The following is a 15103-nucleotide window of genomic DNA, read 5'->3' as shown; positions in this document are numbered from 1 at the left end:
GCCCCACGCTCATAGGTGCCATTTGAGGACATAACTGCTTACCCGAGGCTGTTTGTAGTGGGCGCCACTACGTGAGTGGGCAAGTGGACCCGGCTGAGACTCCCGGTCAGGGCGTTACGTGGCCCGTGTGAGGTGAGATATTATTCCTCTAATTAATCAAGCTTATTTACTTAAGACCTAGCCCGCTCGGGCATGGGGCACGCCACACTGATTAACATACACGGATACCACGGGGTTGGTGACACGGGGCCACACGTCTCTGATGACTCCGCGCACGTCTGGCCTCGGCCGATGACGAAGAGGAACTGGGGTGAACAGCGCTCTGCGTGCGGGCAGCAGGCAGCTTCCCGCTGGAACAAAACCGTTATTCTATTCTGTGATCCCGCGAGGTGAGATATTATTCCTCTAATTAATCAAGCTTATTTACTTAAGACCTAGCCCGCTCGGGGCATGGGGCACGCCACACTGATTAACATACACGGATACCACGGGGTTTGTGACACTGGGCCACACGTCTCTGATGACTCCGCGCACGTCTGGCCTCGGCCGATGACGAAGAGGAACTGGGGTGAACAGCGCTCTGCGTGCGGGCAGCAGGCAGCTTCCCGCTGGAACAAAACCGTTATTCTATTCTGTGATCCCGCGCCAAGGGTTAGTTTTAAGGAAGAGACAAAACACTCTTATAATTTATACAATCCCTCATCCGGACTCAGAACCTTAACATCAGCTACTTTATATATTAACATTTAATTAATAATTGTTGTTATTGGTTTTTGGGTGACGTTGCACTGCCACTAAGCGCCCTCTTGCGGTAGTCTGTGGCGCGCAATTTGAACACATGCACGTCTACATACGTTGGCGGTACAAATGGCAGGAAGGAGGGGAACTGGACAGTGGAGTCGGACCAGGCTTATGAGGCAAAGCCCCGACTGACGTCAAAGGTTTATTTGATTAACGCTAATGTTCTATTAGAACTAGTAACTAAGTAATATACATGCAAATGGAGATATGATTTAGAGTCTATTAGAATACATAGATCTTTTATAGAAGAAGATTTTGTATTTTTTTTTATTATTAAGAATTTTTTCATATTTTACAGGATATTTCCTTGTGAATGTGATAATTATTGTTTTGCTTGTATTAAGAGCTTCTAGATTCATTAAGCACCAATTATTAATTTCATGTATGTCAGTTTTTATTATTTAATAAGTGATCATTGATGGAGTTAATACTTCTACAAATTTTAAAATCATTTTCAAACTATACATCAGTGGAATGTATTGGTACGTTATAAATATTATCTATGAAAATACTAAAACTTTAGTGCTGCCTTGAGGGACCACAGATGAGACCTTAAAAGGTGAAGAATTAATGTTGGTAATAGATACATAAAAACATTTATTATAGAGGTAGTTTGAAAATCAGTTTACAAAATTTTTACATAAACCAAAATTAGATAGTTTCCTGATTAAAATATCTTGATTTACATTTTTAAAAGCCTTCGCAAGGTCAAAGTAACAGACATCTACCTAACCCCTGTTTGTTAATTCATAGCAAATGGGGTTTATAAAAGTAATAAGATTGGTTGCTGTGGTCATACTGGTTTTAAAACCATGTTGGTAAAGTGAAAGTTTTTTTAATAGGTCAATTTAATATTTTAAAAATAATGTTTTTGAATATTTTAGATAAACCATTGAGAATAGATATAGGATGATGATTGGATGCATTTAATTGGACCATTTTAGTGGATGGGTACTACCCTTGCGATTTTCAATTTGGTAAGAAGTGTTTGACTTTTCAAGCTCATGTTAAATAAATGTTTAAGGAGAGGTATTAATATGTGCAAACAGCCTTTAAGAATGAAATGAGGTAGTCTGTCTGGGCTGGACAACGTAGAAAATTTTTGGGATCTGATGATATAATGAAAACAGAAATGGTACAAAGTGGGTACAATAAATTTTGTTTGTAGTTAGTAGATGTATATCAATTAGAGAAGTATTCAGCAAAGGTATTAGATAGTAAAACAGGATTAGTGGTCACATCATCATTCACTTTAGGAGAATATTTTTCAAACCATTTCTCATTATTTTCACAAAGTGCAAAAACTTTTTGATTGTATCCTTACTTTGTTTTTAAATTGTCTGGTCCATTTAATTTTTTCACGTTAAATAAGATATTGGACTTGCTTCCTGTATAACGAGAATTGCGAGTAATAGAACATGTTGCTGTTTATATAGTTCAGGGAATTTTTTTTTTTTTTAAAGGAGAAATTAATTCACTAGAGAACCAGCAAGGTTATTTGGTAGCCTTTTTTGTAACAACAGTAATATATTTATTAATACTATTACTTATGGAATTAAAGATACCCAGATAATCACAGTTTTTATAATTTCGAAAAGTAGTGGAAGGAGTAAACTTATAAGGTATACAGTCAAGAGTTAATTTTATAATTAATACTGAATGATAAAAATCTTCTTTTACAAGTGGATCAGCCGCTTGAGACACTTCAATGTTCGAATAGTTAGAAAAAATTAGATCTAAAAGATTTTTGGGTGGTTGAGTATTATTGTATTTGAAAAGACTGAGGCTGGAAGAAAAATGGAGAAGACTCTGTGCCTTACTATTGATGTTCTCTTGTAAGTTGCAATTGGACCAATCAATACCAGGAACGTTGAAGTCACCTAGTATCAGTAATTCATCTTGAAAGGAAGAAAATTTATCTTCAAGATATTCAAGATATAATAAATAAGTATTTGAATATGTGTCAAGAGGTAAGTAGATAGACAAATAATAACTAATTTGGATGGATTAATTTTTTTTTAAATCTAAATCTAGATTGCTTCAACACCCGGATAATAAAATATATTAATTAGCTCAACTTATGAAGATTTAAGTTTATTTACTGCTATTAAAACACCACCACAGTGATTTTTCAATGTCAAAAGAGAGTCTTTGTCCTTTTCTAAATATAAAATACTTATCTAAGAAATAATGTGAGTTTATACTATTTTCATTGAACCATGTTTCAGGTAAACAGATTATGTTATAGTCAGAATTAAGAAGGTTTTAAAAAAAATTCTATGGATTGGATCTATCTTAGACCTCTGACATTTTGATATAAAATAAGACTTTTCTTAGAAACTGGATGGAGAAAGAACAGTTAAGTTTAAGGTGTTCCTCCAGATACTCGAGATGGATTAGATGCTGATGCAGGTGTAGTAGATGTGGATGCAGCCACAAACGCAATTAATGGTTGAGGGCTGGATTTTCTTGCTTCAATCGGATCAGTTGATACAGAGAAGTTGAATGCTGAGACATTGAATGCAATTTGATCTGGATGGAACTTCCTATAAAATGGGCTAATTAAATACCCACTAGGTCAGAAGACTATATTATTGATCCTGGTGTAGTCTCCAAAACAGAGCTGTGGAATGATTCTTAGGAATTAAATTTTTTTTGGAGTTTGGTTACCTTTATTTGAGATAAATTAAATTCATTGGAAATATAATCGTTCATTTCCTGTTCTTCCACGGAAGGGTCAAACCTAGTAACAAATAATGCTTTTGTTCTTATGAATGCTGGTTTGGATACCATTTTTAGTGTAGAAACATTTCTAATCCCAACTTGTGTTGGCATTTTCTTTTGTTCTTGATCATGTTTTACGACAGTAATCCTGCTAGCCTTGCGCCTATGTTGTAAAGCCTTCATTGTCCAGAAATAGTTTGTTTTTGTTTGAACCCATGACGTTGCGTGAATCCTGCTGCATTGCAAGGTCACTGGTCTGGTTGTTGGTCTGGCTGGACTGGCTGCGGTCACCTGAGACACCCGGGATTTTGACGTGGTCAGCTCTCTTACTGTTGGAGGGTTTTAAGAGCACTTGGCTTTATGAATTTACCAAGTCATTTTTCAGAGACAATTTTTGATTGAGTTTGAAAAACTCATATTTCATCTCTGCTGTTTTTAATACTAAGTTTTCACTTCTAAGCTAATCAACTTTTACACAAAGTGATTTAACAAAATTAAATAACTCGTCTATATTAGAAGTTGACGCTTGGAGTTCACTTTTGCTTTGAAGTCCTTTTGTGAGTTGGTCAATGCTTCCTGTTTATTGTTTTTCTGATTCCTTTACTCCTGTCTTCTTTGGGGGTGATCTAAACATGTTGATATCTTGATATAAACCTAACGTACAAACTTCATTATAGGGTAATGAAAACCCCAGAAAATCAGGTTGGTCAAAAAACGAAGAATCAATGTTGAAAATTAATCACTACTGGTAATAAAAACAACTGTATAATCATACAACTGAGTGCATGCGCGCAACATCTGTCAGCTCTGAACACCAGGCCGCTACTTTCAACTTTAAAATACTTTGTTTTTTTTGGGGGGAAAGTACATCTTATAGAGCAAATGGCGGACCGAAACATTCTTTGACTATATTGGATGGGAAATCATATTTTACAGGTATATCTTCAATGAGTTTTACTCTAATTTTAATTACTGTTTTTTCCCATTCTAACTACCACAATGCCTAAACGGCAACTTGAAATCAGAGTGCTGTAGCACAGTTCTTTGTCCTGTGATCTTTGGCAAGGTCATGTTTTACTACCTACACAAAGCGCTTGGAATCTAACAGCGGGACGATAAACATTCTGCAATTTTTTTCCAAATTTTGATGGTCTAAAATAACAGTGTGACGATTATGCGATAAAACACGGTAGTAATTGCCATATTAATACTTGGCAGATTATGACAGTTTATATAACAACTGGTTTATGTGATAATAATTTGTTATCCTAAAGATTTATACAATATAATTAAAAAAATTAATATGCAATGCTGGAGCCCAATCTTCTTGAATTAGGTACCTTGTGATGTTCCTCTGTAGGCCTTTAGCCACATTTGTATGGTATCAGATATAGAATTATTTATTTATAAATGTGAAAGTTTTTAAGCTAAGTTTTTCTTTCTCTTTTTTACATTTCCAATATACTTAAGAAAAAAGCCATTCTCTATAAACTATAAATAAGTTATGTATATAGTATATAATTGTTTAAATTTTCTAAATGAAAGTCTAAACTAATTTTTGAACAGAATTTTTCATTCTAATTAGATAAATGTAAGCCATTCAGGTGAATTTCTTTGCATTTTGTTTTTCACCTAGCATTACGGTGTTATGCTGTATATTGATTTTCTTTTCAGTGTTACAGTATTTTTATTATATCTACTTCTAACCAGAAAAATGAAGTATCTTGTATAATTACACAGGATGACTGATGCCGAATGTTACTCCTTTAAAAAATTTAATTCATTATGTGATTGTTGTTGACTGCAGGAGGCGTGCGTTCCACATGTGAGCTGCGGTTGCAACTGGGCACCTCTGATAACAAGTCTGGCCAACACAACCATGCAATTGGTCTCATCTCTGGTTGCTGTGGTTCAGCCATTGGCTCTCACAGTTCACAAACATGATGATTTTGAATGCCAATCAGCTCCAGCCATACACTTACCATCAGCATTAACCATTCAGTTAGTACAATACCTGTATTTTATGCATGCAAGTATAGTGCTTTTCTCATTTTCTTAGGTGAAAATTGAAGAACTCACAGCCATGGCTGAGTGTGCAATTTTCGTAATGTTTAACTTGTGCCAGAGTAAATTTTCTGTTACAAAGAAAAACAGCATAATTTTTTTTAAAAATGTTTTTGTTTTTAATGCAAACCAGAAAGAAAATAGTACATCTTAAACAGTCGTACAGATCTTTTATTTTAGAATAATAGAGCACAATATTATTTTTTTTGTTCTCACCATTAAGTAGGCTTGTGTGTGCGAATATCAGCTTTTTTAGTTCTTAATGAATACGAATACCAAATTATTCTCGAATATGATTATGAAATTTAAATAGTAATAATGAGAATTGAAATGAAACTAGAAAAAAAAATTTTCACATGTGAAATATACATAGAGGAATAAATGAAAAATATTGAGTGTAGTGCCATCTGGCGAATTATAAAATTAATACTGAAGTGAAAATGAAGCCAGCTACAATAATTAAACATAAAATGTTTTTAAAATATGGAAATAAAATTTTTTTTTATGCAGCTAACATTACTTTATCTAACCTAGCCAACTTTTCACTTCAGTTTTTATTTGCCTTATTTTCCAGAACCGGCTACTCCAAATACTGATACACAAAATTTTTGCGAACCGCAAAATACAGAAAATCTGATCGATTTCACAAAGAAAATGTGAATTTTTTTGAAATTCTGTTCTTGTGAAATAGATTATAAATAAGCTCATATTTTCATAATTCACGTGTTTTCGTAGTTAGCAACCAGGTAAACTTCATTTTACTTCAGCAGTATTGCAAATACATTTTCTACTAATTTCCTTTAAAATCCAAAAAACCTTTACATTTGTTAATTTACCTACTTTTTGAGTCACACTGAATGAAATTGACCTAAAAATAAAACCATAAAAACTTGTCTCTGTTTATTAGATAGTGCTCTGCAACAAAGTAATAATTGTTTTATTTTTTACAGTATTCATTCTTTGGTATTCTTTTTGCATAAAATGGTACATTGCAGGTTGGCAAAATTACTGTAAATATTTAGTGAGGTGATTCCTTGTAAAATTTGAGATGGAATATATACAAATTTTTCTAAAACTATTCTTAGTTCCTAAAAAGATATTTCCTAGAAAAGCTTATAAAAGTAAATATTCATATTGAAAACTATTGGAAAATAAACTACAATTTTCATTTATAATAGAAACCAACTATGATAATATTTCCTCCACTTCCTTAAAATAATAGGTGACACCCTCTTACTATATAAAATATTTGTGCCTTATGAATTGTGCCAGGCATTGTATCTAGGCCTGAATAAATATTCATAATTTAAAATATTAAAATGAATAAGTTATTATTCATATTCAAATCAATTTCAAATATATACATTTCAAAATAAGGAATATTATATTGCATTTGAATTGTTTTGTGTTGAATTCGTTGCAGATCACCTGAAATAACTATTGAAACTTTGAGGTTGAGTGATTGTTTCGCAATATAAATGTGTATATACCAGTAAAAATAATATCAATGAGCCCGAGATAATTAGCCATATTTTAATTCAACACACGCATAGAAAACAGCAGATTGGCTTTAATTCAGACTGGTAGGATAATCTGCAAGCTTAAATTTTTTTAGTTGAAAACAAGCAAACAATAACCACTGCAAAAAGATCCTTAAAAATTTGAAGGAATATATTTCTTATGTAGTAGTTTTTTAATATTTAAAATGATTAACTTGATATTTTACCTTTGCACGAAACCATGTACAAGTATTCCTTAAAATATGACTTTTAAGCTGTTTAAAATTTTATATATTTGAGAATATTTTGATATCGGTGTGCAAATTTTATTTGAATAAAAATAATAATACCCTCTTTTATCGCATAATCATCGCACCCTTATTTTAGGGCGTCAAAATTTGGATTAAAAAAAACTCTCATGTAAACGTCGCATGATGGTTTTGATCCCGCTATTAGATTCCGAGCGCTTTGTGTAGTTATCTTTTCCATATAAAACAATGTATTTTTAAAGTATAAATCTAATATTTGTATGGATATTACCACTTATTTAATTAACGGATTATACAAAGTTGTCTGATGTGTAAATTTTCTTTTAAAGACATTTTTAAACGTTATAAGCTATATCTGTTCGTCTGAGTCGCCGCGGTGTACTGCTTATAAAATTGTAGCCAGCGCTAGTTGGCATCATTCATGTTTGGTTATGTTGCTTCCCGTATAGAGCGCGCAAACGTAGTCGAATATCGATATCTCGCCGATTCATGAGTGCCGAGTCAACTACATTTGATGGCCTGCACACTGTGGTGTGTACTACGACGATAGTTATATGTTAGTTCAGGCTCGCATTCGGGTCACAGATTTTGTTTTTCTATTTAAAGTTGAAGAAAGGTTATTAATTAAAATTGTTTGGCGTGCTCTTGTACACTCCACTTTTTAATTAAACGTACTTTCTATGAATGGGTTTTGCTTTTATAAATTACTTTACCAAACAAAATTTTTTTTTTTTTTCATAAACGTCCCACCCCTACTTTTCAAATTTTTTTTTAGTATAAAATGTGCGACGATTATGCGATAAAACATGGTATTCACACAGGCCTAATTGTATAATTTCCAGGGAAATATTTATGTGAGTTTTAATCTGAAATGGTTTGTCGGAGGCAGTTGCAACCAGAGGGATGGTGTTGTTATTAATTTTGTCATAACTCTCAGCAAGTCAGCAGAAAACATGTACATTTATTTACATGTGAATTTGGCAAGAAAGAGTTCCTAATTTTTTTTACTTCTTTTGGTTGGCATGTAATCATAGTTATAGCATTGTAACTGGAAAATGAGCCAGGAAATAACATAAGCATTATGATAAGAATACCACCAATCATTATTTACATTACAGTTAGGGAATTTAATAGTGACAACTTGGGTCTCAATCGTGTAACCAGTGCTTTTACCTTAATTTCCCAAATATAAGCCCAGGTTTTATTCTTAAAAACTGCTCACCAAAAACATACATCGTGTACCAAGAAAGGTCTGAGTAACCATAACCTTAAAATAAGCAAACATGTATATATAATCTTGACCACCCAAGTACATATTAATACATATATAATTTCAATCCTCGTGGTGTTTGAGTCACTTTTATTTAATATTTTGCAGTAGAAAAAGTTTCCATTTGCAAATATTTATTCTCTCCCTACAAACTAGGATTGCCAATATACATAGAAAAGAATATGGTGAGTGAATCGGGGGTATGTTCCATTACTTTGAACTGCCTACAAGTCTGAAAGAAAAGCAAATTAATGCACATGTTTTCCTAATTTTAAAATGCACACAATACTTATTTATTTCTTTTGTGTTTTATTGTCTGCACTTCAAAATAGTTTTGTTCCTAAATGCGATATTAATGCAAATTGTATGATAGAAATGTTGTGCTAATCATAATTGTGTGTTGTACTTTTTCAGAAGTTTTATGATTATGTACCTGATAGGGTGATGGTGTCAAAAAACTTGGCACCAAAGACCAAAGGGCCTCACGTCTAATATGATGGTGCAACATTATTTTCTAATTTAATTCCTGAAAAGTTGACCACATCTTACATTTCAAAAACCACGGTACTAGAAATTACGCTGTTGTGTTACTCTGTGAATCTAAATATGTCTTGTTATGCAAATGCTAGTGCAGTTACTCGAGATTTGTGTTTCATATTTCCTGCTTTTCAGGATGCTGGGCAGTAATTGGCATCAATCTGTTGGCCAGCTCCTAAAGTTCAAATAAAATTAATTAAAAAGTTAAAATAATGTAATGAGTATAGATCTCCATGTGTGTGTCTGCAGATACTGACACCGATGCTCAAGTTAGTGGACAATGCCTTCGATGTCCTCCCAGTACCTGAATATGGCAGCTCAGTCAAGCCTAGTAGTGATGACAAAAATTACTGGCAGCACATCCACTTCTCTGTAGCTACCACCAAACTTCCCTCCTGAGAATTCTTCCACTTCTTCCTTGGCATCAAGTATTTTAATAATTGTGAGTGAATTTGAACTGTTAGTTTCCATGGAACATAATGAAGTGACTGTTTGATGTTGATGAGTCTCAGATTGTTTCATTGTTGTGGTTCAGAAAGGATGAAGTTCATGTGTAAATAAGCAAAGATAGATGAAACTTCTTTTTATTTGTGAAATAAACATACTCTTCACTAATTCTTTGTTATAGTTACACTCACAAAGTGTAATTTGTTGATCATGTAAATACTTTCCTTTTAATGGCAGTGTATTATAATTTATATTTGGTTTTCTCATATTTTTGATATGTTTGTGAGAGTCAAATCTGTGAAAAGAAGTGAAATCAGAAGTTATTTTCCTGTTAATCTGTAAGAAGTTGATTGTGGTGCTTATCCAGTGTTATAAGACTAGTTTGGCAATGCTCATCTAAGAAATATATAAATCATTGTGTTAGACATTCTCGTTCAAAGTGTACGAAATTTGTGTATTCTGCAGAATACAAGCATGAATGTTACAGATATATTTTATTAAAATGGTTAAAATTTATTTAGTAAATTTTGTGTTGTCTTTGTATGTATTATTTATGTAATTATTTAAATGAGCTGTGTGTTATAGTATACTACTGATTGTGATGATAAACAAAATTGTGCATAAAGTGCATGTGACTGCAGCAGTTAAGTGCAGGAAAATAATTCATTATTGCATTGATACCTACAAGTAGCCAGAAAAAACACTTGCAATAAGGTTACTCATTACGTGGTATATTTTGGCATTTAATAATGATAAACCATCATTCCTGCGTACTAACAACAGGATCAGTCCTGTGTTATTGTATTAAATTGTTTCTTGCATATTCTCATTTTTTTTGGGCTGAATAATGCTGGGAATTGCTTATAGCATATTTTTTATGTTCTTTTTTTTTAATATTACATTTTGTTCACAGCTTGTATATACACTGTTCAAGAATATGCACTGTATTTTTCCTTATTGAACATTTGCATTGCATGGTTTTTGTTCTGGGTTATGATGTGTACTGTGGTACTAGCAACTATAGTGAATTGAATGTTAAACTGAAAAAAAAAAATTAATTTCAGATTTTTTTTCAAACAATTTAACTTGTTGATATTATGTGTAATGTTCTTTTCCACAATATTTGACATTTTTCAAGTAAAATAGATTATCCAATAAAATGTCAAAATCACATTCTAATTGTTTTGACATCCCAAAATAAAAAAATCAGTTATTTATATTAATAAGTTATGCCCTAAGCTACCTCAAGATATGTATATAATCATGCAAACAAATGTTTTAAATACATTTATGTCTAATATCATAAATGTAAGAAAGTTTATGGTAAATTGTTGATCTATGGTTAAACCTACTTTTAAAAAAAAATTTCATAACCATATTGGACTGTAAACTATAGCCATACTTCAGCATACAAAAATTTTTGTTTGTGTTTATTATATGTTTGAATGTATAACTTTGCAAAATCTGACCAATTGAAAAATGTAATAATCATCAGATTACATATAATGTGTAGACAATTGACACGAGTAAAATTAAGATAATTTTGCTATTTAGCATTCATTTATTTTTGTACAATTGTTTACTGATATTTATATTACCAGTTTGTTGATAAATAATAAAAAAATTTCAATATATTTTTGTTTTGAATTTGGCTTTTAAAATGAAATTATGACTGTTTGTTATGGAAAAAAATTTTAAAAGCAAATCAAAGTATTTATATAGAAAATACAGAAGAATCCTGATATACTCAGACACAACTCAGACCAGTATTAAAGCTTAATCAGGTTTTATGGAGAAGTGAACAAATGGTAGGATCACTAAAAGTAGATAAAAATATGTCAAATAAGTAATACAAATTTTACACACACACACACACACACACACACACACACACACACACACACACACACACACACACACACACACACACACACACACACACACACACACACACACACACACACACACACACACACACACACACACACACACACACACACACACACACACACACACACACACACACACACACACACACACACACACACACACACACACACACACACACACACACACACACACACACACACACACACACACACACACACACACACACACACACACACACACACACACACACACACACACACACACACACACACACACACACACACACACACACACACACACACACACACACACACACACACACACACACACACACACACACACACACACACACACACACACACACACACACACACACACACACACACACACACACACACACACACACACACACACACACACACACACACACACACACACACACACACACACACACACACACACACACACACACACACACACACACACACACACACACACACACACACACACACACACACACACACACACACACACACACACACACACACACACACACACACACACACACACACACACACACACACACACACACACACACACACACACACACACACACACACACACACACACACACACACACACACACACACACACACACACACACACACACACACACACACACACACACACACACACACACACACACACACACACACACACACACACACACACACACACACACACACACACACACACACACACACACACACACACACACACACACACACACACACACACACACACACACACACACACACACACACACACACACACACACACACACACACACACACACACACACACACACACACACACACACACACACACACACACACACACACACACACACACACACACACACACACACACACACACACACACACACACACACACACACACACACACACACACACACACACACACACACACACACACACACACACACACACACACACACACACCACATAAAAATCTTTGAGAAACACTCCACAGTGGGTTCCAAATTTCTATAGTTTTAAGAAACTTTGTTAAGTTTTTCTAGTTCTACATGTAAGATAGAAATTTTTTTTAAATTGAGAAAACTTGTGTGAAATTTGCTTGTTACCTCTCAAGAACATAGATGGAAAGCTAGCTCAAGGGAGATTTGGTCAGTTACATTACATGTATAGTATGACCATATCAAGTCAAAATTAGAATAAGGGGGGAGGGGGTGGGGAATTCTTCTCTTGGAATATGAAAAAATAATAGAAAAGTTACATCATGTAAATTTTAAATATAATTAGATTAAGATTTGACAGTTATATATTTATCATGTATTGCATGTTCTTTCTACCATATTTGCAGCTCTAAGTTACTTTAAATGCACCCAAAAACCGTATGTATGCTTTTGCTTCCATACCTCCTGATTATTTCTTCTGAAGTATTAAACACCAGTCATGCACCAGTTTTTTTTAATTTCACAGTCAATTTTACTTTATTACTTTCATATTTAGCTTATTTTCTGCAGTATACTTGTCACACAAGATCCACTCTTCTAGCTTAGCAAAATTTTGGTTAATGTAAAAGGAACCTGCATTATTACTTATGGTAGTGTCACACACATTATCACAACAATTTATGTTTGTTGTTTTTATAGTGGTGGACATACTTTGTTTTTGTGTTACACTAAGCATGTTATACAGGCTCCTTTTGTATGTGAAATGATGAGATTAATTAAAAAAAATATTTTCATTTATTCCAAATTTATTCTTGTAAGGAAAGAATAAAAATCGGTTTCTGACTTTTGTGAAAATTTTTATTATAGATATGGCATCATGACAGTCACTTAAGTTATTAAATTTCAGACACAGTTTGTGTATAAAATTTATCACTGTTAAAAGTTCTGGCATTCAAAGTTTTGTAATTGGATGTAAGCTTTAATTTTAATTGAATAAAAGAATTAAGTCTTGTTTCAGAGTTTACTATCCATAATGTACCAAAAAAATCCACTACAAACTGTAAAACAGTAAAATGTTATTTAATATTTTCTTCAATGTTATTCTCAGTCACCGTGTTTTTAATACAAATATTTTATTATTCATATTCAATTCGACTTTGAATACTAACACTTCAAAATAATGACTATACATTTGATAACGAATATTAGACATAGATACCTTGTGTGTTTGTTGTTCTTTCAACATTCATTGTTGAGGTTAATTATTTGTGCAATATAAAAACCCAGTTAAGATTATTAACGGGACTGTATAATCAAACACAAACAGTATTATATAGTGATGGGTCGATTCCGATTCCGGAATCGGTCGGTTCCACCGATTCCACCATAATTGCGGGTTTAAGAATACAATGGTTTTGGAATCTACCATGACCAATTCCTGCATTGTTTTTGTAAGTTTGCTAAATACATCTACGCAACGTAAGAAAATATTAAAATGTATGCAAATTTAATTTTTAAACTACATAATAAAATCTTTTTTACGGAACTGAGATTTACGAATTTCTGTGATAAACGTATTTATTTACTTGCATCGCCATTTTCCCCACAGTACAAATGCAGTATCTACTTTCCCGCTTTAAGCGAAAGCATTTTTCGGAAATTACGTTGCTGCAGCACTGCATTTAATAGTGAACCTTCAAAAAAATTAGACAAAACCATCAATGTTTAAAGAAAATAATGTAAATTTTATTTACGAAACGTTAACTATTTGATCATGGCAGCTACGTTTGCCATTGTAAACAACCTAATTTTTTGTTTGTACTACTTGCCATGATAAACCATACGGCCATGAACCAAATCTTTGGTGACGTGAACGTGAAAATTAAGATGTTTTACATCTCTGCACTTTAAACTTTAAAGAATTATAAATAAAATAACTTTTTAATGAGATTTTACTAAAATTTACAGTGGATTACTGCGACCATATTAAAATAAGTTTAAAGCAACATAACCAAATTGCTGTAAATCAGCGTTCTTGTGCGTTTTAGCAATGCTCGTTTTACATTAGAAATATTTTGGAAAGGCAGTTGGTAAATCTGAATTTCCAAACATTTCTGCTGAAACGTTTGTAAATGTTTATTATTAAACATAAACAATCTTTTGAAAGTAGTCGTGTTAGTTCAACAGAATTGTTTCCGATAAATTTCTGAAATGAATTAAATGTTAAAATGTGATTATTTGAAGAGTTTAAATATTTTGTGTACAATAATCTCACCATAAAATGTGGAAATTTTGAGATGCTTAAACATGCACAGATCTTTCTTACTCAGTGAGATAATTAAGTTCTATTTAATATATTAAAAAGTAAGCATCTCTGTAATTTTATTTTAGTGTGGTGTTTATTTGTTTCCATCATAATTAGATAATAAAGTTTTATTTTTACATTTCCCTCTTTTTATTTATTTTTGGCCCTGGTCCCTTGAAATATGTAAAAACGAGGTTATATTGTCATTTTATTTGGATCATTATTTAGTTGTGCTTGAAAATAAAATTCTTAACCTAACCGTACAAGCCCTCTTTTTTTTTACAATAAATAAATTGAGTT

The 15103-nt window shown here is 32.9% G+C and overlaps 1 protein-coding gene across 3 annotated transcripts in view; it reads left to right on the top strand.

Moving 5' to 3' along the window:
- LOC134529305 (max-binding protein MNT-like) overlaps positions 1-11241 on the top strand; it is a 233690-nt gene extending 222449 nt beyond the window's left edge. For 2 of the 3 annotated variants that reach the window (XM_063363213.1, XM_063363215.1), the window contains 2 exons: positions 5333-5526; positions 9414-11241. In XM_063363213.1, the coding sequence (XP_063219283.1) occupies positions 5333-5469 (137 nt within the window). In that variant the 3' untranslated portion in view covers positions 5470-5526; positions 9414-11241. The remainder of the gene's footprint in view (positions 1-5332; positions 5527-9413) is intronic. The other variant, XM_063363214.1, reaches the window with a different exon arrangement.
- Positions 11242-15103: the final 3862 nt, after the last annotated feature.

The sequence above is a fragment of the Bacillus rossius genome, chromosome 2 (assembly GCF_032445375.1).
Source record: "Bacillus rossius redtenbacheri isolate Brsri chromosome 2, Brsri_v3, whole genome shotgun sequence".
NCBI lineage: Eukaryota > Metazoa > Arthropoda > Insecta > Phasmatodea > Bacillidae > Bacillus > Bacillus rossius.
Note: the sequence above shows the minus strand (reverse complement) of the source record. Positions and strands in the feature narration are given on the sequence as shown.